Raw genomic sequence first — 26,134 nt, 5'->3', positions numbered from 1 at the left:
AAGAGAGGTATATCTATTGTAATGAAAATTGAGTCAACAATTTTATTAGGGGGATTACATATAGGTCTATAGCCAATAGATTTGAGGAGAATGTACGTTAGCTCGAGATTCTTTTTAATAACATGCCAATATATCTATTACGTCCCCCAAAACCGTTGAAGTTATCTCTTCTAGATAAATATTGTATATAGAAGTCAAATATAATTATCAGGGAGAACATTTTGTTACAAGGGTGGGTTGCCACTTGCCAAAACTATGTAGCATGAGGGAATCAATAGTCAAATGTGAAAATTTTTGGTGGAATATTGCCAAAAACATAAACGTAGGAATGATGAGAGTTTGAAATCTAACTTTTGGAGAGACATTGCAAAAACAATGAAACTCGATGATTGATAACTGAAATCAAATCTTTTAAGGGGCACATTGCCATTTGACCCAGGGTCAAAAGGGGCCACCTTGTATTTACCCGGTTTAGTTTTCTTTCTAAAACTTATCAGTTAAAAACTATAGAAAATGGTTTTATTCATTTTTCTTTTACAAAATTGTCTATATATCATGGTGCTAATGTGACATTGATATGTCGATGTGGTCCTCTGGTACCAAAAGAAATTATTAACAAAAACAGCACGTCAATATTGATGGTTCTATATCGGGAGATGTCAATGAACAATGTAAAACTGGGAGTAACGACCATAAGCTGCAGGGCGCTGACAAAATGCATTGTCTATTGCCGAACTTTATATGCAGTTTAAGAGTCATAACCCACTCAAGAGCGGGGTATAGACACTTCAATAACATCTCCAGAAAGAAGTGTTTTGGATACCCTCTGGTTGTATCAGTGGAAAATATAAAGACCCTAAGAGAGATCGATAGATTGACGGGCTAGCCAATCACCACACGAATTGCCTTCTCTAAATATGTGTAACACCTGAGTCTGCCAATCCTTGTCTAGAAGAGCCCGAATAGAATGAGCAAGAGCCGAAATAGGCAGTGCCACCCGACCCTGATCAGTGATGAGTTTTATGTACAATATTGGAATCAACCTCCACGATGATTCATCTAAAGCCGGAAGCCCTCGCAAGCTTAAGAGTCAAGACTAGACTTGACACCCCATAGTTCTGCAGCTACAGCTGAGGAGAGGCCAATGTTCTGGGCGCCCAGTAAACTAGCCCCCGGCTCCTGCATCACGGATCGAGCTCAAGGCACCCCGGATTGCCTTGAGAGGCTCCATCTGTATTTAATTTCACCCAACCCTGGAAGGTCTGAACACAAGAGGTATGTCGATAACTCTTAATTTCTAAATAAATAAACCTCCAAGAATGTCTTGAATTGTCGATCGGTATCTCATAATAAACCATAAATTATGAAAAATATGAAAAATTCTTCAGAAATCTAACTCACCATGTGACACAAAAAAGTACTAAATAGACTGCAGCAAAATATATGAATGAGTCACGCAAATAATTGATCATAATAATATTATTAATTGTAATAATTGTATTTGTTTTTCTAATCACATCATTATGAGTTATGATAATATATTATTTTCTCGAATAATTCAATTTATCTTGTTTACTGTTCGGTTATTTGCTAGAAAGTGGGGTTGGTTCCCGTCTTGCTCTAAAAAAAAACCCAGGCACTTTATAAGTGCAGGGCCTCTAGAGGAACCAACAAGTTTGGCCAAACAAATGTTACTTGTCGTAAAACCACAGCGTAAATGGGTCTTGTTTCTTTCCTCTATTTATTTGTTTGTCCACAAATGATCTTCCCAATTTCTCCACTACAGAATTTTCCATATTCATATATAACTTATTGATTTGGCCTGGAAGATATTTTATCAGTTAGTAGATGAGGTAGAAAGGGAGAGTACTAGCTAGTAGACAAATACAGCTAGATATATATTATAAAGCACAACTTGTAATACAATTAATGTAATTGTAACATATAACTGTTGTGATCTTTCACATTTCAATATTCTTTAGTTAGGTAAATTCAATAGGATAAGCTCACATATGTTCTTTAGTTCATAAGTCCCGGATTCAAATCTGGTAACTTTTGGTCGATATGCATGATTGACTGGAGTGCTAGTTGAAAATTTCGATATATGCTTTCAGAAAATCCTATTTTGATATAACTGATACTATTAATGTTCACTGGAACACGAGTTCTCAACTAGATTTTAGCTGACCTTGGTTTATATATATACAAGATTTCACGGTAAATATCTCTTCTTATCGATAATATCTCGGGGATGCTTCATTTAGATCAGGAAATTTCTTTTGAACAAAATCTGGGGTTATGGCTGTAACAGAATTGTGTTTTCATTTGGAACGGGGCATTTAAAGCCCTCTTAGATAGAGAAACTAGAAGAGGTGGAGGATTAAAAATTTCAAAAGTCCACCTCTTATCACCTTCAATTGATATAATTTCAATAAGAAACATGATTATGTAATCAAATTTCACAATTAAAGAATCTTAATAATTACCCATTATTATATTAACTAGTAAAAAAATGATTGAGGATGTCATCATTGAGTAAGGTGACCACCCTCCAAAAGGTACCTTACATAGCCAAAACAGAAGCCATCTACTAAAACCAAAACTGGGGCAAACATCACACCATTGAGTTATTCCCCTCTCCCCTGCCCAGTGGACCCCTTTAGGTAGCTTACTGTATGCTTTTCGGTCGAACTTAGATATATCAATTTTGTCGAGAATATCTCATTGGTCCTCGCAATATATATATATATATATATATATGGTCATTTACACCATTGGGGAGTAATAATCTATCCTCTGACCACGAAATATCTTAAATGCAGCAGTTCGTATGGTCAATAAAACATAAATACATAATTTTTCCTTGACCACGTAACTTTAGCAGCATAATATAGTCAAATATATTTGTACAACTTATTTTTGTATTTTAACATATTCGATCGCACTTGCCTCACCTCCATCTACGCGAATAATCATGCAAGGAAAAAGCTATACTTACCTAAGTTTGTCGGTTCACATGAAGTTAAGTATGTTTATGGATTTGCCTTGTTATCTCCTACATACATTATATATATATATATAATATATATACTTTTTCCGGCGCAATGAAGAAGATTAAATAATTAATGGCTCAACTTTTGAATATGTCAAATAAAATCCATTTGGTGCTAATTGCAAATTCAACTTAACTATAAGATGACATAAGAAGTAGAAATTTTCTATTGGGTGGTACTCCATGATTAGTATTGACGCCGGTTCAACTAATCTCACTTCAAACTGACAAGGATCATATCTATTATCAAAAGCATTAGATCAATTGGTGCTTTTAAATTATTTAAATCATCTACATCATACTTAATGTGCAATTGCATTATGGTTGATTCATCTATATATTTATATATATTGTTCTATAAGCACTTAAATAAAATGCCTCTAGAAATTATCATATCATAAATGAATTAAGCATTAGATATACAATCTGTTCGAATTGGCATATGGAAAGAATCAAAGATTCAAAATCAATTGCTAATACTACAAGAATTTCACTCCATAAGGACGGAAATCTATGACGGAAAATTTCCTTCCCACATTCGGATAGGATAGGTACGGTTTATCCGTCCAAATCCCCAAAAAAAAAAAGGGAACAAAAACAGTGATAGATCTTACCATAAAACTTCTGGTTTATTGTTCAAGAGGAAATTACTTAGAAATACGAAAATCCAACAAAACTTAGATGGATTTGCCATTTTGTCTGCATCGACGGCAACAAAACATCATGTCACAATTCTTTTTTTTTAAAAAAAATTTTGAGATTAAATGAATGACTGATGATGACATAAAGATGTTTGATAAGGAGAGCTATGTGCGGAGTGATGGCTTTGTCGTTGTCCCTCCAACAACAAAGCCATCTCACTATTAATCCTTGTGGGACTCTTTTGGTTGAATTCTTCTTTTGGGTAGCTTCCTCCCTTCAATAGTTTGTCCCTTTACAACTCCATCGAATTATTGAATCAGCAACTGCTTCATGATCGCAACTACAAGGCCAATCGGTACAACGACAACATGAAAGTCGAGAATAACAGCCAAAAAAGATGGGACGTCTATATTCTTGAATGTTTCTGAGAAATATCAATAGTATTATAATGATCCGAATTATACATTTTGATAGAATTAGATATAGTCAGACTCCACAAAAACGATCAGTTTTATAGGGATTGATCTTGTGTACATTTTACCCCAACATTTCTTGAACTAGGTGATAACCCGCGTGTGGTGGAAAGATTTTTAATTTTTTAATAATAAATGATATTAAAATTAATTACATTATGAATTTTTATTCAAGAAAAATATATTATGGATTAAAATTGTTTCACTTAAAAATTAAATGAGTTCAGCAAAAAACTATATTTCATTAAGAGCGAAATTTTAGATCCTAAATACATTGTGAAAAAAAGGAAGTAATGTGTTGGTTTTTTAAATACAGGCAAATGCAAATCTTAAATAATTGTTTTAGGAAAATAAATAACTGGAAAGTATATCTATTGAAAAATATAATTTTTTTTCTCTGTGACGATGACCATAGTTATAAATTATAATATAATTTATTTTATTAATATTCTATTCAGCTCAATTTTTAACAGCTTATACAATCACAATTGTCATCTTAACAAAATCTATATCTCGCATGACAATCACAACTCTTCAATAGAATAAAAAATTCTTCAACCAAATAACACAATAGGACTAAGACAACTATCTAATGGTGTGTTTGGATTCAGAGTTAAAGTAATTTTGATTTTGATTTTGATTTTGATTGTGGAAAAGGACAAATGAGATGTGATTATAAATTTGACTTAGAAAACGTGTGTTTTTGTTGTGTAGTGTGTTGAGTTAAAGTTAAAGTTAAAATTTTTTACTTGGGAAATGTGTGTTTTTATTGTGTAGTGTGTTGAGTTAAAGTTAAAGTTAAAGTTAAAATTTTTTATTCCCGAATCCAAACAGGGCCTTAATGTTCAATAATTAGGCAGTGTTAACTTATAACAATTGAAGAGATCGCAATAGCATAGAATAACAGCAAATTTTAATGTGGTGGAATGACTTTATGAATGAATTTAATGAAAATAAAGGAAAACTCGATTAACGTGAGAAAAAACAACCAATGAAAAAAGTAGTATTCTAACTCCAATTAATGAAATTATCCATGATATAATGGATATTTTTACGAACCTCGTTGAAAACGAAGAAAAAACCTACCTTCAAGTCTGGATGAGCAAAAAAAATCTACTTTCAAGTCTGATTCTTAATGTTAGAGGACCAATATATATACAAATGATTATTTCCTTAATAATTATTTAAAATATTTTTCATCTATTAAAACACTGGACAATAAGCATAGTTAGGTAACATTATGATATATCTAAACGGTGGACTATATTTCACTACTTATTTCAAATGTGCTTATTAGATGATATTCTACTAATATGTTCCTATGGAAAATATATTCCGCTGTATACTTCACTTTCCCTGATTGTAGATATAATCTATATATTCCACTATATAGATTAAATAAGATAATAATACGAATATATATTTTTTGGTGGATAATATGGATAATATCATTCTTGATAAAAGAATATTAAAATTTCCTTACTACATAAATGATGATGTGGAATTGCGAGATAGCTTCGTCTTTTTTATTTTTGATAATGTGATTTCGTGAGAGTTAAGTTTATATATTTATTTATTTACGAAGGAAATGTTTTTTTTAAGGAAAAAGAAACAGAAAAGGAAAGGAAAGAAACAGAAGACCTCAATTATATGTGGGGTTTAAATATGTGGGCTGAAGAAGTCTACAAGGCTGATGAAACGGTGGGCCAGCCAGGGAATGGGCCCTTATGTGTGATGATGCAAAGATATCATCTTGTAATAAAATCCACTGACTGATATATATAGGGTGATGCTATCACAGTTGACTGTAAAAATAACCATCACGATTTTTTTTTCAATCATTAAATTTCAATAGATAAAATTTAAATAGTACATGTGTCCAACTTTTACTTTTCATATTTTTACTACACATCTTTTCGTTGATGCTCGGTCTAATTCGAGAATAAGATTTCGGTTGGTATTATTTCAAGATCAAGCCATCCTGTTCAATAAAACAAAATTATTGTGAAAAAAAAATTATGGTTTTGAAAATTGAAAAGGGAAAACACAAATTCAAAACTAAAACAAAAAAAAAATGATGTCACGGTTCGTCCTCTCAAAAAAAAAAAAGAACAAATTTGTTGTTCAGATTGGAGGAATTGAAGCCTTGTTACGGTGGGGGACTCTTGATAGTTCGGGACCATTCCTTGAGAGTTACTCTCTTAACTCTGGCAATAATGTCTGATTATCATCCTTCAAGATTAACGACAGACCTTTTGGATCATCCAGGAAAGTTGGATCATCTATGTCACACAACCTGCCCTTGTATATCTCACCGGGGCTTCTAGCATGGGTTCGTCTACTCTCAATTGGAGTTCCCTGATTCAGATACTTGCTGAAATTCTCGGAGGCGCAGACGATAGCGGAAGGTGATGGAAGGGGCATAGTACAAGTCCACGTCGACGTCGAAGTTGGAGCCGGTCAAGTTGGTTGGAGAACGCTAGTGGCAGCGGAGAGGATCGATCAATCCAATTTGGGATTAGGTTTCCTGATGATTTGCTTAATGTTGTTGATTTGATTTTAGACGATGGAGATGTATAGGTTTGTGTTTCTTTTGGCTTAATTTTAATTAATTTCTTTTGATTTTAATTGTTTTATTTTAATCTCTTCTCTTTGCCAAGTTTAATTGATCCGGGCCAGTTGGGTTCCGAAAATATACGAACTGGGATAGATTTATTCATTCAAGCAATACGATCAAGTATCGTCGAAAAGATGCGTGGTTAAAAATATAAATAGTAAAAATATGAGTGGAGAATATTTATATTATAAAAATATGAATACGTGTATAATTCAGATATTATCTATTTAAATTTAACGGCTCAAATAGAAATAATGGTGGTGGTTACGTTTTCAATCATCCGCTCAATGTACAATCTCCAATATATATATATATATATATATATATATGCCATAAAAATATACTTAATAAGCTAGTTACACAACAAATCACATATAATGAAATCCACACACGTGTCGACGATGCCACGGTCAACTTATGATCTATATACCCTTCGTCGCACTGATTTAAACTGCTAGTTTGGCGGTTTTGCGCCTACGGAATAGACTATATACAAGAAGACTTTTTATTGTCATACCTCAATGTAAATGTAAATGAATCATTACGTCTTTTTTTTTTTTCCCTGATCCTTCGAAAACCTTCGAGTGAGGTGGTGAAAACCATAATAAAGAGATAGGCCATATATACGTGACGGGAGCTGCTGTGTCCGCACTTGGACCGATGTGAGATGATAATCTTCCATTTCGATCCGTCGGTATCTTCGGTCATTTCACGGAAAGGTATACATGAATAAGAAAATTGACAGGAGTGTCTGTAAGTCGACAATTATAGCTACGGAATCTCAGTGTCTAAACCACGTAAGAGCATCGGCCATCCCCGATTTGGCCTACATGAATCATGGAAAGCTTTCCGGTCCCATCTATAACTTTTTGTGCTTGTATTTTGCGAAAGAGGTCAAGTAATTGTGGGGCAACTGATCAATAAATGGGAATACTATGTGATGAATTAATCCTTAGCCCAATACTACAATGTGTGGTTTGAAATCATTTGCTTTTATATATTTAATTAATGGGCCATCGTTTCATTATTATTACAAAAATTAAAGCTTCCTCTTCCCTTTTACACATTGGAAGTTCGTGAGTATGAGCAGCTCAGTTTTAATGCACGTACAATATGGTACACGAGGAGCGGGCAAAGAGGGAAAAGATGTCTTTAAGCTCTCATTACAAGACCCTTTCTTCTATGCAAAAATGCGAAAATGCGCCTTTTTCTTATTAAAAATATCGAGGAGAATAGAGTAAGAGAGATACATGTATGTTCTCACGTGAATATATAGTACCTAGCTAGAGTTATTACAGCACCCGAATGCAACCAGACTGTCGCGGGTGGTCTTGATATCCTTAGGGCATGTTTGGTTCAGCGGATTTGATCAGGAACGGATTAACTATTCCGCACGGAATAGGTAATTCGACTTTTGGTTCGCATGATTTGGGAAGAACCTATTCCGGATGGGCCCAAAATCCGGCTTTCATCCGGATTGAGGGAGCCTCACGTGAAGATCCGGCTTGGGCAAGGGGCATCCGGAATAGATCATGAAAAGACTAAAATGCCCTCATCATTTTAACTTAATTTCAAAACGTGCCATCGTTCTATTTAATTAAAAGTATTTAATATGCATAATTATTTAATCAAACATTAATTACAAAAAATGTTTAATTTTTAAAATTTTTTAATTAATTAAATTTTAAAATTTTCTCCTTAATAAAAGTATTTAATATGCATAATTATTTAATTAAATATTAATTACAAAAAAATGTTTTAAAATTAATTAAATTTAAAAATTTTTTTAATTAATTAATTTTTAAAATTTTTTCTTAATAAAAGTATTTAATATGCATAATTATTTAATTAAACATTAATTACAAAAAATGTTTAAATTTTAAAATTTTTTAATTAATTAATTTTTTAAATTTTTTCTTAATAAAAGTATTTAATATGCATAATTATTTAATTAAACATTAATTAAAAAAATGTTTAATTTTTAAAATTTTTTAATTAATTAATTTTTAAAATTTTTTCCTTAATAAAATTATTTAATATGCATAATTATTTAATTAAAAATTAATTACAAAAAATGTTTTAAAATTAATTAATTTTTAAAATATTTTAATTAATTAATTTTTTAAATTTTTTCTTAATAAATGTATTAAATATGCATAATTATTTAATTAAACATTAATTACAAAAATGTTTTAAAATTAATTAATTTTTAAAATATTTTACTTTAGAATTATTTAAAATGTTTTTAATTAAAAAAATATTACCATTAAAGTTATTTATTTATCTTATAAAACCCATTAAATTTAGCATCAAGGGCATTCTTGTCATTTCACCATATTTCTATTCTTTTCCATTCCTCATTCAATCCAACCAAATATCAGAATTTTAAATCTCTGTCATCCTATTTTCTCCAACTAAATACAAAAATTTTATCAGAATTTCTATTCTATTCCCTGTTTATTCTGATACTACGAACCAAACATGCCCTTAGTAGCTTTCATGGAAGTTGTACTTAATAAAACTGCTGGACCAATATCTGAATTCACTTTTCCAGCTTGGGCTTTGATGCCCTTCCAAATACTTATTTTCCGTTTCCATGATCTATTTTCACTTTGTTAAAAGAGTGTTGTCCGACATTTATGGGCAGGGGAAACTAGGAGGTTTTACAAAGAGATCGTTGGCAATTTCTCTTCGGAAAACGTCCTTTTAGAGATGCAGACACAGTTTCTTCTGAAAATTTAACATGGCACGAACCTGCAGTCCATCCAAACGCACTCTCCTACACTTGTAAACGTGGTTATATGCCCTATATGGGAAAATGATTAGGCATCCTCAACCTCGTACGTAGTTAAATGGGATCTGCCAATAGTGTTAACTAGTAAATGGTGTCCATTCTAGACGACTGATTCTGATGTTCACAACTCCATATTAAGCATGAGGGTTGGTGTTAGAGTGCGTCTTACACCAGATGGACAAGGGAATCTAATATCAGTTTTATACCCGACAACCTCTCTTCTCATGCAGTCTTGGGAGATTGATGCTGGCCCAACTCTTTCTAAAAGCTTAACACAACGATATCACCGGGCATTGTTTTCACCAAAGCTGGAATACAACAGCGCACTGTGGTCCGACATGTACTGTAACTCCATATCATCAGTCTCGATATATATCCCATGCCGATAATCGCGTAAAAGTAGCAAAAAAGACCCAAGCATTTTCCATATGATCATGTGTAAGGCTCCTCTATCCTTTTCCGATGCCCCACTATTCTTCCTTTTCTTCACTTCTATAACCTTATATGCTTTTTCCTTTCCCTTTTCCTCATTTACTTTTGGTAAAATGTACGTGCGCGTTTGGTCCACTCATAATGTTGATGGAGAAAACGAGAAGACCATATGATGGTTCTAGAATATAATTAAAGGCTATTGGACTGAAACCGAAAAGTCATTTCGTGCTTAGTTTTCTGAGTCGTTTCTGCATTAAATATGGTCAAATAAGATGTCATTGGAAAGCCCTAGAAGTCAAGTTTTCAATGAATCAAATTGTTCGTAATTTGGAATTGTCTAGGAAAAGTTATTGTTATTTTCGTGAATTGTGTCCAGAAAAATCCGAGAATATAGAATTAGAGTTAATGGGGTGTCTTGGGAAGCTAAAAAGTCCTTGTGTCCTTGTTCTATAAATAGGATGATTGTGTAAGGATATGGGCAAGCCATCTTTGAAATAATCAGTTTATATTCTAGAGTAACTCATTCTTTAAGTTGTTTTTCTCTGAATTCGAATAACTTAAGTGGATTCCTAAGATTTTTCGGGTCGTTCGCTCGTTATTTTGAGGCTTCGTCCTCTCTTCTTTCCTTACCGCCATCAAATGTTTGAGAAAGGCTTTTGTTTTTTGCTCACCACAAACTCCGTCTTGTCTTTTCTTGAATAGTGTCATGAAGATGTTGCCCATTTTTAATGGCTTTTCATCATTACAGCAAACTGGCACGATTGAGCATCATCATACGGATCGGTTTTATCGTCTAAGATCATCAAGCTATGCCGATCCAAACACATATGGACCTCTCACAGGTCCAAAAGAAGCCCCCTCTCGGATGCCTGCAAGAGATCGCATTCGATCAACTTAATACGTCTATTGAACGTCGAGACTTTTTGCATTACCGTTATGCTTATCTCTTTTTTTGGTGAACATCATGCTTATCTCTCTTTCAATCACGAAACTTGGGGCTTCACATAAACGGAACTTCGGACTTTCTGCTTGTTAGGAGACCTTCTTTTAAACCAATTTAATGGGTACGATTTAATGAGTCTCCGGTTTTGGTGCTTGTTCGAACACTTTCCTTTAAACACGAACACCTTTAAAAAAAAAAAACCTTCAAGGTGTGCATACTTGATCTAATCGATTGTGAAGCTGGCCCAAGCCTTCGTGACTTTTCCGTCGTTCTTCGTGTTCTTCCTTTAAATAAAAAGCGTTGTTGAGATCTTGAGATCCTTTCATCTTCTCACACTCCATTTAATTTGCAGAGTACTTGTTCTTTGCCTTAGAGCTCTTCGAAGCTTTGGTTATCTCAAAAGTTTCCCTCTCTAAAGATTGAGGACTCCTATTTATAGGTGTAGAGGAGGGAGTTATGAATCTTCATATTTGCACCTAATTGGTTAGTTCAAGATAATAATTTGATTTTCTCTTTTAAAAATAGATTATTATCCATTTAAAAGATATTATGTAACTTTTGATTCTATCGGTTACTAATTATCTAAAATTAATATATTTAATTAATTTGTAGATGCTAATATTTAAACTGGATAACACCATATATATTTTTATGGTGAAATACCGTATTTGCACTTGAATGCGCACCTGGCATAAGATCTCGAATATCAGTACAATACTTAATTAGGTACTAAAATATTCGATATAATAGAGAGTAATTTGTCAAAAAATTCCGCATTCTACAAATGCCCCCTCAAGACTTGCACACGACTCGATTTAACTGAGTGTAAGTTGGCATGTCCCGACCTTGTTTTGACCTTTGAAATGGTTGATCCCATTTTTCTTTGCTTCCCTTTTCTTATTTTTCTTCGGAAAATATTCTCCATCAAATTCAATTTGAATGGAACCCCTGTGCACACGTGATTTTAACTTCCTTAATTTGTTGTATTACGATATCACAATTTAAGAAGAGAGTGCACGGGTGAAATCTCATGCTCCCGGCGGAATTAGATTCTTAACCGATGAGTTTAACTTTCTAATCCCTTTAACTTCGATTTTTTTTCTTTTAAACCAAATCCCAAGTCCTTTCTTCTCGGATTTGGATTATAATAACCATATTCCAAGGCACTGCGGCACATTTTTTTTTTCTTTTGCGAGTGATCGAACCTTAGCCATTTTAGCTAAAATTGCCTGTGTACCCTATAAGGGATTGTAATTCCGGGGAGAACCTACTCTCTCTTTTTTTTGGTGACTGCATCTTATCTAGGGGTGTTCGGGTCCGCGTACATTGCCTTTTTTACGATATCCGAACCCTACCTTGTAAGGAATATGTTCAAAGATTTTATCACCGAATCCTACCATGTTGAGTCATGGAACCGGAACCTACCTGGAACCTGTAAATTTTTTTAGCTCCCTAAATAAAATCAAAAATATCTCATCCATAATCAGTAATTATGCAAAATAGAATGTTGACATAAATTGAGATTAATCCACAATACATTTACAACAAAGAGTAATATGTCTCATCAATCTAGGGGTGGCAATTCGTGTCATGTCGTGTTTATACGTGTCATGTCTAAACGGGTTCGTGCCATCAAAGTTATAACCCGTATACGACACAATTATTAAACGGGTCAGGTTTCGCATACACGAACACGACACGATTATATCCGTGTCAACCCGTACACGACACGTTTATACCCGTTTATTAAATCGTGTCATAACAGGTACACGTATACACGACACAATTATAACCGGTACCTGGACACATTAACACGACCCGTTTATCCGTTCAATCCGATTACCCGGACACGTTAACATGACCCGTTTATCCATTTAACCCGGTTACCCGGACACGGGACACGTTAACCCGAGAAGAAAAGGAATGAGAACAATAACCCGTTTATCCATTTATAACCCGTTTATTGAAACAACGATACACCTAAAAAATTGGAAAGTGACTAGAACAAAATCATTTCCATACTAATCTAATCATACAAAATTGAAGCTCCACAAAGTAATGAAAAAGGCACATAGCATTTCACAGTAATATCCAAAACATTTCTCCTGGAAACTCTGAAAATCCTCCAATCTCTGAAAACTATTCTACTTCGTGTTCATAATTATCCATACATAATAAAACCTAAGAAACTCCCAATCTGCCACTAGTAGGCAACAACTTCAAATATACCACTGAAAAACACATCAAACATTATGTCAGCATTGAAAATGGAAATCTTTCATTAGATCAGCTGACAATATAAGTTCTTGTCATCTTGCGTTGCTCAGCATAATTCCACTAACCAAACCCAAAAACAAGGAGACTACATCTTTTCTCATAAATGAGGTTGGTGTGAAGGCATTCCCTTGGAACCTATTGCCTGCAAATATGAACTCAAAGCATGTCAACATGATAAACAGACATAACTTGAATCAAAAGCATAAAGTGGAGATGTAGAATTCAAAGGGCAATAGAAATTTCCCAGTTAAAGAGAACTAATAAGCAAAATCTCAAAATGCTGAACAGAATAATAGGAGGCAAACATATACAAATAAATGCTTCAACCTCCTAAGTATACCGACTCTACTCTTCCTCAATTCAGTAGAGAGTTGAGCCTAGATTATCATGGTTAGCAGCTGTTGAGCCTCAATCTGAATTTCTAAAGCCACAGAGGCTGAAAGTAATTGTAAACTTTGCAAGCACAAAATACAGCTTTCCAGCATAAGGCAATCGTCTATTTTATAACTCAAATGCATCTACTTGAGGGGTAAACAAGAAGTTCTGCCTGGAATCAGGATACGTTCGGAGTGAAGGCTCACTCTTTCTACGAGTGTGAATTGAATTATGAGTATGCTTTTGTGCATGGAGGATCATGTTACGTATTCAACAATAGAATTACACAAAGTCAATTCAGCAGCTACAGACCAATCAAAACTGTGACAATGCCTCTTGAAAAGCGAGGAGCTCTATTTTCCTTGTACTCTACCAGAAAAGAACAGTAACCTCCTCGACCATCTAATTTAGTCATCAAGCAGAAACTCAGGAACACCCCCCCAAGAGAATAAGACGGATGGAAAACATAAACCACATGAACCGAGTTGTATCACTGAAAAAGATAGTCTTGCTATCATATATGTTCAATAATAATGATGATTATTAGCCTAAAACTTAAATGGAGATGCCATATTTGGCGCAATAATATTATGATAGAATCCTCAAAATTATCCTTCAAGCAGCAAAAAGCATGAAACATCACAGGTTACTAATGTTAAAGCAAGGAAAAAAATCATGGAAAGCAATTCAGCTCAAGAAAGAAGAGACCCCAGGTTAGATGGTTCCCATGAAATTATAGATATTTAGTCTCATGCATTGTTGTATCCTCTACCATCAATCCGTCAAGTTCTTCTGGTTCGGGCTCTCCCACGGTGCAATGGAGTAAGACTACTATCTGAAAATAAGATTGAGACGGGGAACCCTTCCCATTGTTCATCGAGTCCGAGCTTAACCAAACGATGTCCCTGTTCTTCTAAGGGGAAGAGAGGGCGAGAGAGAGAGAGAGAGAGAGGTGGAAAAGAGTACCTTGAGCTTGAAGTAGAGCTGCAGAGGGGGTCACTGGAGCCGAAATCTCCAGACGGAGGAAAAGCAGAGCAGGGCAGAGCAGTGGAGAAGGAAGATGAAAACCACGGGAGGAACGGTGAAAGGAAGGGAAGAGGCCAGAGGGTCAGGGTCGGGATCGGGGTCGAAGTCGTGCAAAAGGGAAGAGGCCAGAGGGTCGGGGTCGGGGTCGTGCAGACTGCGGAAAGGAAGAGGTCAGAGGGTCGAGGTCGCGCGGACTGCGGAAGGGAAGAGGCCAGAGGGTCAAGGTCGTGCGGACTACGGAAAGGAAGAGGCCAGAGGGTCGGGGTCAGGGTCGAGGTCGCGCGGACGGCGGAAGGGAAGAGGCCAAAGGGTCGAGGTCGAGCGGGACCGTCGGGGTCGAGGTCGAATGAAATTAGGGTCTGGACTCTGGAGGATCTGGAAGCAACGAAGGTCCGAAGGAAATGAAATTAGGTTTGCGAATTGGGAATCGGATGTTAGGGTTACATAAAGGATATTTTGGTCAATTCATATACATAAACGTGTCTAAACGAGTTACACGATTATAGTAACACGATTAAACACGTGTTTAATAGTGTATAATCGGGTTACATGGGTTCAACCTGGTAAGACACGCTTATTAATCGTGTCTAAACGGGTTGGACCCGTTTAACCCGAATATCAAAAATACCCGACCCAAACCCGTTTAACTCCGTGTTGTGTCCGTGTTGTGTAATCGTGTCGTATCAAATATTGCCGGCCCTACATCAATCCATCCACAAAACTAAACATCCTTAATACAATCAGGCCTCACGGAAGACACACCGAGGTCGTCGAACCAAAGCTACTGACGATAAAGAATGCGAGACTTCCACTGAGAGAGAGAGAGACAAAGAGACAAAGAGGGGAATATGGTAAAGTAAAAGGGAGAAATATATCTGAATATAACTAGAAAAAATTATTATTGGGTCTAGGTATCGGTTCCGGTTCCGATCCTGTTTTTGGGTACCTATATGCAAGAACTAGAATCAGAACCTGTTTATATCGGTTCCTTATTTTAATACCCAGACCCTACCCTAACGGAGAGATTCCGACCGATTTCGGGTATACCTAGTATCCGTACACAACACTAATCTTATCCATTTTTGCTAAGATTGCTTACGTACCCTTGTAAGGGATCAAGTCATTACGTAGTTCATTGGAAATGATTCCTTTTTTTTTCATTTCTTGGAGTGTAATTTTTCTTTAATTGCAAGATTTCTATCAAGGGCTTTATAACTTATTCTCATTTGAGGGATGTTTATCGGTCACCAATGCTTTTAAGCTTGACCTAGTGCAGTGTCTCAAGCGAGGGCTTGTGTAGCTTGTTCTCAATCGAGGAGGTTTGTGAATCATCGGGACCTTCTAGGCTTGAATTCGATGTTAGGCCTCAAACAAGTGCTTGTGTAGCTTATTCTCGCTAAGGAGTGTTTGTTGATCACCAGGGCCTTTGGGCTTGAATCCGATTCATGTTTGAGCGAGGGCTCATATAGCTTGGTGTTGTCGAGAAAGTTTCGTGGAATCACCGGGGCCTTTGGGCTTGACCCAGTGCTTCATTCTTGAGTTCCTTTGAATTTTTGGTTCGACAAAGTATCAAGCAAAATCGAGAGTCTCGACTTTGTAAAGCTTCTTCAGCTCTTGTACCTTCCTTGATATGGGATCGACATTTAATGCCACGACTTGCTCGCATTCAGTTTCGACGAGAGGTTCGCCCTCTTCATTTGACTCTTAATGATCATACATTTCCCAATGTCTTTCAACGGGCAATCCTTGTGACTCGCAGGTTTTGAAACTCAGCTCCATGTCATGTGCATATGTTGCTAATTCTTCAAATGTGCATGGTTTTAGTCCCTGCAGGATATAACATAAGCCCTAATGCATCCCACGGATGCACATGTTGATTACCGAGGCCTCTAACAAATGATCTTTACAATTAAGGCTTAAGTTTCTCCATCGTTGGATGTAATCCATAGCAGGTTCGTTCTTCAATTGGCATGTGCTAGTGAGTTCAATCATACTCACTGTTCGCCTTGTGCTATAAAACCTATTTAGGATTTAGCGCTCCAATTGTTCCCAACTATCAATTGACCCAGGTTAGAGATCAGTATAGCAATCAAAAGCATTTCCCTGTAATGAACAAACAAACTGTTTTACCGGTAAATCCCCTTCAGTCCTAGCATTATTGTAAGTTTCGACAAAATAGGCCACATGTTGTTATGGGTTGTCGTTTCCGTCGAACTGTTGAAACTTCGATAGTTGGTAATTGAAAGGCATCCTTAAGACCTCAATCCTTTGTGTGTAGAGCTTCTCATACATCACCAGAGAAGAGCTACCTGCTTCCACTTAACCTCTAAGGGTTTCCTTAATGATTTCCTGCAATTGGTATGCAAGGATGGACCCGTCAATAGTGACTTGGATGGTCCTAGTTGGAGTTGTCACTCTTGGAGCAACAAGAACAGTTCCCTACTCCTGTCCTTCGCTAGAAGGCACTTGTAATGCTAGTGCTTCTATGTCAATTGCAACATCCTTCGACGGCTTCACTTGTCTTGGAGTGTTGTTGACCTGGCTTGATTCTTCCAAATTCTCAAGTTTGTTTACTAGGGGTATGCACGGATACTAAGTATATCCGGAACCAGTCAGAATCTATCCATTAGGGTAGGGTTCGGGTATTAAAATACGAAATTGATAAAGACCGATTCCGGTTCCTCTCTTGCATATAGGGTACCCAGAATCGGAATCAGAACTAATACCTGGACCTAGTTAATTATTTCCCCCCATCATATATATATATATATATATATATATATATAGTTATATTCAAATATTCCTATATTTAAAAAATGTAGTCGCTAATTTAAAAAAAAAAACTAAATCTATGTCGACATTCTGTTTAGTGTGATTACTAATTATGGATGAGATATTTTTAGTTTTATTTAACAAAACAAAACAATTTACAGGTTCCAACAGGGTACTCAGAACCTGTGGTATAATACAAGTTCTGGGTAAGTTTCGATTCCAGAACTCAACAGAGTAAGGTTCGATTCCAAAATCTTGAAATATGTCCCTTACAGGGTAGAGTCCGGGTATCGTAAAAAAAAAGGTACCTGGACCCGCACATCCCTATTGTTTACCATGTAAGCTATCTTGGCATCCCCGTCTTGTACAATTTTCATGGGCACTTTGAGAGTACTGGCCATATTTGGGACTTGTTCCTCTAGTGATGATGTGTTTTCCACCATAACAGCCACAGCTCCAAGACTAAAGTTATTACTCCCATCAGCATTAGGAGTTTCCTTAATGGATACCTTGGCTTGTTTAGCTATAGCATTGGCTTCATTACATGCGATAGCCCCTTTTGATTGCGCGGTGAGAGTTTTATTTGCAGTGTCTTGCTTTATTGCCATGGTAATATTTTTTTTTTGTCCTTTCGCAAAGAGAGATGAGAGATAGAGATTGTCCCATCGTGAAAGTCAAAAATTTGTACGCAACAAATTTCGAATCTAATGTAAGACAGGAAATTTATGCAATCAATTTTTTAAATTGATTTAATTTGTGAGTTACAATCTCCAATTGCACTCTTGTAAGCACAAAGAAAAATCCTCTGATTCGATTTAATGTCTTCGCGTAAACGGAACTCCGGGTTTTATGCTGGTTCGTAGACTTTCTTTTAAACACAACCAATTTTATGGTTTTGATTTAATGAGTCTCCAGGTTTGGTGCTTGTTCGAATACTTTCATTTAAATACGAACACCTTTAAAAAAAAACCGTCGGGGTGTGTGTGCTGGATCATATCGATTGTGAAGCTCGCCGAAGTCTTTGTGACTTTTCCATCGTTCTTCGTGTTCTTCGCGTATATGAAGTGTTGTTGAGGTCTCGAGGCCTCTTCATCTTCTCGTACTCCGTTTAATTTGCAGAGCGCTTGTTCTTCTCCTTATAGCTCTCTGAAGTTTTGGCTCCCCAAAAGTCCCCCCCCCCCCCCCCCCCCCCCCCCCTCCCTGAAGATTGACGACTCCTATTTATAGGTGTGGAGGAGGGAGCCATGAATCTTCATGCTTGTACCTGATTGGTCGGTTCAAGATAATAGTCTAATTTTCTCTTTTTAAAATAGGTTATTATTCATTTAAAAGATATTTTGTAACCTTTTGATTCTGTCGATTACTAATTATCTAAAATTAATTTATTTAATTAAGACAATAATATTTAAATTGGATAACACCATACATATTTTTATGGTGAAATATAGTGTTTGCCCTTGAATGCGCATCTGGTATAAGATCTCGAATATTAATACCATACTTAATTAGCTACTAAAATATTCGAAGTAATAGAGGGTAATTTGTAAAAAAAAAATTTGCATTCTATATATACATCATTTGGAGGGATAGGAATGTCCGTATCATCCAAGGAAAGGCAAAATCTACAGAGGTCTTAGCTTGCCAGATTGTAGAGATGGTTCGTGGTCGAGTGGCAACTTTGCCTAGAGTTGCTTTGAAGATTTTGTGTTGTTCCTTTGTTGATTCATTTCTTTAAGAGAGTTGTCGTAATTGGGTGTTTGAGCGAGGTGCTGTAATTGGGTGTTTGGGATAGTTGCTCTACTTGGATTGACAGTGTACATATTTTGGTTTTGAATAGAAGGGGGGTTTTTATCTAAAATATCTCATGATTTACGCGTTTTATTAAATCTATCCTATGTTTTTTTTATCAGTTATATTCCATGATTTACATTTTGCTTTAAATCTATCCCATCGTTATCTTTTTCATCGACATCTAACGGTCGTACTGACGTGGTGCTGACGTGGCAAGTGAGTCTCACTATCGCTCCACGTGCCACGTCAGCATGGCCGTTAAATGTTGACGGAAAAGATAATGCCCGGATAAATTTGATGCAAAAAGTAAACCATGGGATATATCTGACAAAAAAAACATAGGATAAATTTGACAAAACGGGTAAATCATCAGTCATTTGGGGTAAAAACTCCAATAGAAAGTGCATACATTGAAAAAAAATTGCGGCAATATATAATGAATATATAACACATTTTTTAGTTGTCATAAATATGAATTTTCTTTTAACATAAATTTTACAATTTTAATTATAAAAGGACTTAATTTTGTTCATTAACATAGAATTAGTCCTCCTGGTTATGAAACCTAACTCTTTGAAGTTCGAAAAGAAATAATGGAAGGATTTGTAATGCTTCCATTTCCCTCCCTGTTCAAGAATAAAATGTCAAAATAAGGTATATTATTATGGTCCTATTTACTTTCACACATGCAGTTTTTCGTAAATTTTTTAACAAAATCGTAAAATATATTGCTATCCAATCTAATACTATTATTTAGAGGAAAAGTTGAAATTGTAACCGACATTTCCCGTTTGATTTCGTAATATAATTTTAAAATTTTAACTCTAACTTTAACTCTACTCACTACACAACAAAAGTCGACAACATAATTATTACTCTTTCATTTTTCTTCAAATTTTTTAACCATTCAATAATAAATTCTCTCAACTATTCATTACTTTTTCTATAATTCAACAATACAATAATTATTTTTTTTATTTTTTACACACTTTTTCTCATAATTCAACATCGCAATTATTACAAACAAATTAAAATTAAAACTCAACCCAACTCAACTTAAAAACCAAACACACTAAAGTTTGTCTATTCTTCTATTCTATTATCTTCTTTTCTTATAAATGTAGCTAAGGAACAAAAAATAAAAATGCCCACGTTGCCACTAAATCCAACGAAAAGACTGCCCCTCATTTCCTCGATGTCCTCTTGAAAAGAGATTGCTGTTGGTCACTAATTTCTTCTTCTTCTTCTTTTAGTTTCAATTTCTGTCAATTTTAAGTCATTAAATTTTGCGTGTAAAATTATGATCTATAATTAATTATTAAGCGTAATAAAAATTAGGATTTATAAGTAATGACTAATGTAACAGAAAACCTTGACTCTATAGCAATTGTAAAGTACACATGCGTGCGGTGCAGTAATTATTGATTCGCGGACTATAATTTGGGTCGATATTTGAAATGATAAAATTATTAGCACTCAAACCAACAAAATTTGCACTATTAAATCAATATTCGAGTATGCAATCAAGCATCTCGTGCGTGAGAGCTAGTCTACTTAAGTTGAAGAACATTTCGAGAAATGAGTGAAGTGAGATTCTCCATTTCCTCACCTGCAGAAGGACCAACTTGGCGAGCAAATTGGGAAGAGTTCTTCCTAATGCAATTGAAATTATATATATTATTTCTATTCCATTTGAAAAAAATATATCATTTTTTTCTTTTCTTAATATAAATTATTTCCCTTGTTTTACTTTTATTTAGAAATAGATAATTTAACCCCGTTAAACTATCCATACTCCTCCTTTCAAAAACCCAAATACGAGTTAATATTATTAGGTGGATCAAGGTTTGTGTACTCTCTTTATTTGTGAAACGTTAGATATCAACTATAATCGCATTTTTTGTAGGAAGGGAATAATTCTAATAGTTTAAGTTAAATCGTTTTTAATAATAACCGGTCTTATCTTTCCACCGATTAAGTCTATCCCTTTCTTTGATTTAGGTTACTGTTTGATAAAAAATAAATTTAGAAAAGGAGTAGAAATTATAAGAAATTCTATAAATTCAAATTAGGAATTTGAGTTTAAACTATGACAGGAATCAAAGTACTTGCAATCAATGGTCTTCTGATTAGTGGATTCATAGGCACTTAATTCCTCAAATCGACTTCTCCTCTCTTCTTTGCGTACACAAAAGATGCGCAATGTTAGGATGTACCGTTTCCAAATCGACTTGACGTCTCTTCTGACCAAAGCAGAACGGAGAAAATCATGTTTTCTGGCCATGGGAAGATCTGGTGCTTCCAATACTCTAGAGGGGTGCCTATACCATCTCCCTCAGGGACCCATATTCGCCTTGTCCGGCCATCAGACCACCTTAGCAACATGACTCAGACATTAGGTTCATAGGAGGCCAGAATGGGTCCCTGAGGGGGGCAAATGAACTTTTCTAAGGTGATAAGCAAGTTGGGAGAAAACATAAGCACCAGTCCCATTTGCTTTGCCGAGAGGAAGAACCGTTAAATCTTCTGCACAAATGGAAAATTTTGTTGAATGATTCGGCCGATAGAAAAGAATGCTAAGAATGACATCCTCTGCACAACACGGCACAGTCACTTGCCAACGACAACCCTATATTCTATCAACACCTTAAACTCTATAATTCAAAGTCTCTGCAATGTTTAAGTCTTTGGAGTCAGCAACCTCTCCAACAGAATAGCCAGCACCTGCAGCCTCTTGACTCCTGTGGACCCTCGAACCACCGGTCCCATGCGGGATTTATTGGACCACTTGTCCTGTTCAGCAAAGATCACTGTGAGATCTTCAAAGAGAGCTGGGAAAGGGGGCGGGGGGTGAGGGAGAAGGAGAGAGAGAGAGAGAGAGGTGATTTACTCTGGTAGTAGAGGATCGGGCTGCTTTTCGACATTTTGACATGTTCTGCAATAAGAAGAAAGGTAGTTATAAATCTAAGCATTAAGAATAAAAATTGACAAGTCCATTAGAGGTCTTGGAGGTTTTGTAGTTCTAACTCTGTGCATGCCACTGAGGCCTCCTCGATCTTTTCAAGCTGTTCAAGTTCTTCCTGTTTCAATTAAAAGAGACAGTGGTCATATTGATGAAGAATTCAGGCCTTTTCTCAGCAGTAACAGAGAAGAAAAGGGAAAAAATAATTCGCTAATTTATGATCAAGTAGCTGAAAAGAGATACCCTCAACAAACTGAGACAGGATGGAAGCGCCTGAGTAGCAAAAATTTAAAAAGAAAAAAAATCCATCTACCAGTTACACGATTCCCGTAAGATCAGAAATGGTGGACCAAGGTGTAAATAGACCAGAAGCATTGAAACTCTCAAACGTTGCAATTTTTACTCAAGCCTGGATATTAAGGTAAGTGAATGGCTATGGAGCTTAACACACTCTGAATGCAATTTGTGGGTCACTAAGGTCATCTATGCACATCAAGCCAAATGTCTGTGAACGTACTGCCTCATGTAACCCACAATATATTTTTCAAACAGAAATGGGAGCATTCATCGAAACTAAACTGATGAATAAAATAATTAGACAGATATAAAAGATATCAACCCCAATTTACCAGAAACTGAAACTACCGAAACTTTGAACCACAAATTTGAACTGAACCAGCCAAAATGGAAACAAGGGACGATGCTATTCTCCACCAGATGATTATGAGACAAGTGAGTACTAAAATTCAAAACTCAGAAGAGTTTTGTATGTTGTGTGCTTCAGTAGTTCGCCAATCGTAGTTTCCGGATAAAAATTATTTGTTCGCAGAGGACAAGCTGTAGACAAATTAATATGTTGCTCTAAAATGATAAAGTTTATTCACTTATCAACTTAAGGGAAGCTGAAGTTTGATCTTCATGGAGAAAATGAGTCTAGTAGTAACAGCCTAACAGGCACATATCCTTCATAGACCTCTACAATTCCCTCTCAACTTCGACAAGGGAGACTGATATTTGAAAAGAAAATCACTCATTTTCACTTTTGAATTTCTATCAAATGGAACCTGGATATTGCATTATCACATTAGTCCAATGTAAGAATTAGATAATGTCAGATAAGAGGCACAAAAGGTACACTCGCACTTCACCCCAAATGGAAGATAATCAATAACTTCATTCAGAGTAAATTAGTGACCTCCAATATGGAAAACATCAATTAAAAAGAGGTAACTCAGTTCAGTCTATTACAATACTCGTAATAAGGAAAGAAAATTGCAAATGTCGCATTATCTTTTGAGCTTCACAATGCAATCAGGAATCCAGTTAATCATTCTTATTAGATTCTGTTCTTCACCCTGATCCCATAAATGGTCCGACATATGAACCGGATCGAGACATCAATCAGAAACCCCGAAACCCAGTCCTCGCCTTTATGCGAAAGCTGCCTCTTCCTAGTACAGAATCATGGTAGAGCGTGCTCTGAAGTCAAAAACCATAACTAACCCATCTAAAGGCCGTACCTTTTTACCTAGCAGTGACAGATGGTGAAGTACAAACAAAGAATGAAAGCAACGACAACCTCAACTATTAGTTAGTTACAATAAATGCTCAATTCCTTGTATAAAAGACAAAAGGCCCCCCAACTCAACCATTACAGAGGTTGCAGGGTGTACGGTCTCCACTGTCATTTCTTGACACGTGAGTGAAATGAAACAGACAGAGGTTCAAATCAATAAACGCGACTGCATTCAAACTGATTGTCAACAACTGGGAATTCAACGAGACTGATCGGAAAGGATCAGTTTTACCTCCAAGAATCGAGCTTCTTGCTCGAGGCGCTTGAGCTCGGCTTGTATCCGGTGCTTCCCTCTGGTGTCCGACAACGCTCGGATGGAGTGGACCGGGGTCCCGGCGTCGGCGGGTCGGGGGCTCCCAGCTCGCATTACGATCGAACGGAGTTTGCCCAGAGGCAAGGAAAAACAAAAAAGGGGGACCTTTGTTGCAGAATCTAGCAGACCAAGAAGAGACAAGTGGGGATCATCATGACCCGGGAACAGGATCGGTTTTGATGGACCCCATCGGCGGTGGGAATTGAAATTAGTCTCTTCTGCGAGAGGCGGATCTCATGGGCACCAGAGAGAGAGAGAGAGAGAGAGAGGGCCAGCCCTATAAAGGAACAAGGAAAAGGGCGACCTTTTTCCTCCTCCGGGTGCGTGTTGGGTTGGAGTTGGACTGTTGTCGTGTTTCATTTGTTTGTTTGTGTTTTTGTATTGGTCTTACCTATGAAAGGGGCGTTGCTTTTCTGCTAACACGCCCTTTCTTTCTGTATTCCTTTTTGAGTTTTCTTTTCCTTAGCTCGTACAGTGTCAACTCCCACTGTAGAAGAAGAGAAGCAACTTCCACGCGCGGCGTTGCGAGGGAGGAAAGGGGCGCTCTTTTCATTGAAACGCCTTTCTATTCCTGAGATTGATTCTTTTTTTTTTTCCTTTAAACATTTTATGCGTATTTTTTGGTTCTGATTATGACTTTTGACCAAAATAGTCTTATTTTTAAAATTAATTTCCAATATTGATTTTCCCAAAAACATTTTCCAATCTAAATTTTTAAGTGCTTCTGTGGTTAACAACTCACCTTAAATTCTCGTGTGTCCTCCACGTCAACTTTCTCATTTCTTTTGTGTTTATTACTCATTTAAAAGCAATTAATATTTCCACTAGAAAAAAAAAGGAAATTCATTTTTTTACCCTATCTTTTCCGGTGGCATATGCAACCTCCTACAATCGACTATAGGGGTTTCCATGCCTCTTGTAGTCGACGTCAACTCAGCTATCACGTCAGCAAAATCAGAGGCGATGATTTTCTAATTTTAAACAAAGGGAGTGTTATTGGTATACTAATAAATTAGAAGGGATGTTGGCAGTATTTACCATTTATTACCGACATAAAGATAAATTGTTATATCGCTTGGCATGTGTTTCCAAAATAGAATAGCTTGCAATATTTATTTCTTTTCACACATTCGAATACGTTATGCTATTTCTTCTATTTTTCATTTTTTGGATAGTTAACATATTCCTATTTGGTTAGCTAATTATTTAGTTCTTTTGCCTTTTATTTTTTGTTAATTTATGCCCATAAGTTCCTTTTATTTCTTTTTGGGTGTCAATGAATGACTATAACTTCATAAAACAAATCAACAAATAAACTCTTATGGTGAACTCAAATGAATTGGTATGATAAAGTGACTAAATTTTAATGGATAAAACTATTCTAAATTCAAGTTTAGTGTCAACAATTGAATAAAAATAATAATTAAATAATGATCGAGACGTTAATATATTTGAAAAGTTTTATAAATTTAAATGTGTATATGTAAGATAACATATTTTAATATTGTACATGTTGGGGACTGAATTTTGGACCTCGTACCAATAAGGCCCATGAGGTCCGATGGACCTAGTAAAGCCTCGTGAAGCCCAGTTCGTTCATACGCTACTCAATCCTAGGTCTCGTATGCGAAGCCCATCAGTTTTCGTAATTTAATTGCTTACTAATCAAGTAATCATGAGGCATATTTTCCATTATATTCCGATATGGATCCAGATAATATATTGAGTATCTCTCCAAAGCTTGTAACATAGTCTATCCTTAAACTCCCTATACGTACTTGCTATGTATCCATGTTTAGGGTTAGTCGAAATTCTGCACTCTTTCCCTTACACATAAGACTCAATCTAACTTGAGCATCGAAGAGGTAATCAGGACACCACCCCTGACTTTCCCTTGTGCAGGTGTTCGTGGTTTGTGGATTCTTCATCAACAAGTCACACGTGAATTGTTCATGACATTAACCCAATCTTCATGGTCCTAACATTATAAAATTATATATAATTTTACATCTTTGTATTGAAAATACAAAATAAAACAAAGATCTTCTAATTTGCAAAATCTTTGTAGGCTTCAAAATTTCATCCACTA

The 26,134-nt window shown here is 35.8% G+C and overlaps 1 protein-coding gene and 1 long non-coding RNA gene across 2 annotated transcripts; one reads left to right on the top strand and one right to left on the bottom strand.

The window, feature by feature from the left end:
• The first annotated feature begins 720 nt into the window (after nucleotides 1–720).
• Nucleotides 721–6,891, top strand: LOC116206989. Its single transcript, XR_004156835.1, has 2 exons — nucleotides 721–1,275; nucleotides 6,436–6,891. It is a non-coding gene; the product is annotated as an uncharacterized LOC116206989 (long non-coding RNA).
• Nucleotides 6,892–21,658: 14,767 nt separating this feature from the next.
• On the bottom strand, nucleotides 21,659–24,391 carry LOC116209181 (guanine nucleotide-binding protein subunit gamma 2-like). The gene is made up of 4 exons (XM_031542746.1): nucleotides 23,965–24,391; nucleotides 22,222–22,274; nucleotides 22,085–22,129; nucleotides 21,659–21,987 (listed from the first exon to the last, which is right to left on the bottom strand). Exons 1-4 carry the CDS (start codon nucleotides 24,097–24,099, stop codon nucleotides 21,888–21,890), a joined length of 333 nt encoding a protein of 110 aa, XP_031398606.1. The 5' UTR covers nucleotides 24,100–24,391; the 3' UTR covers nucleotides 21,659–21,887.
• Nucleotides 24,392–26,134: the final 1,743 nt, after the last annotated feature.

The sequence above is a fragment of the Punica granatum genome, chromosome 5, assembly GCF_007655135.1.
Source record: "Punica granatum isolate Tunisia-2019 chromosome 5, ASM765513v2, whole genome shotgun sequence".
NCBI classification, from domain to species: Eukaryota; Viridiplantae; Streptophyta; class Magnoliopsida; order Myrtales; family Lythraceae; genus Punica; species Punica granatum.
The sequence above is the reverse complement of the archived record's forward strand: the minus strand, read 5'-3'. Positions and strand labels throughout refer to the sequence as shown.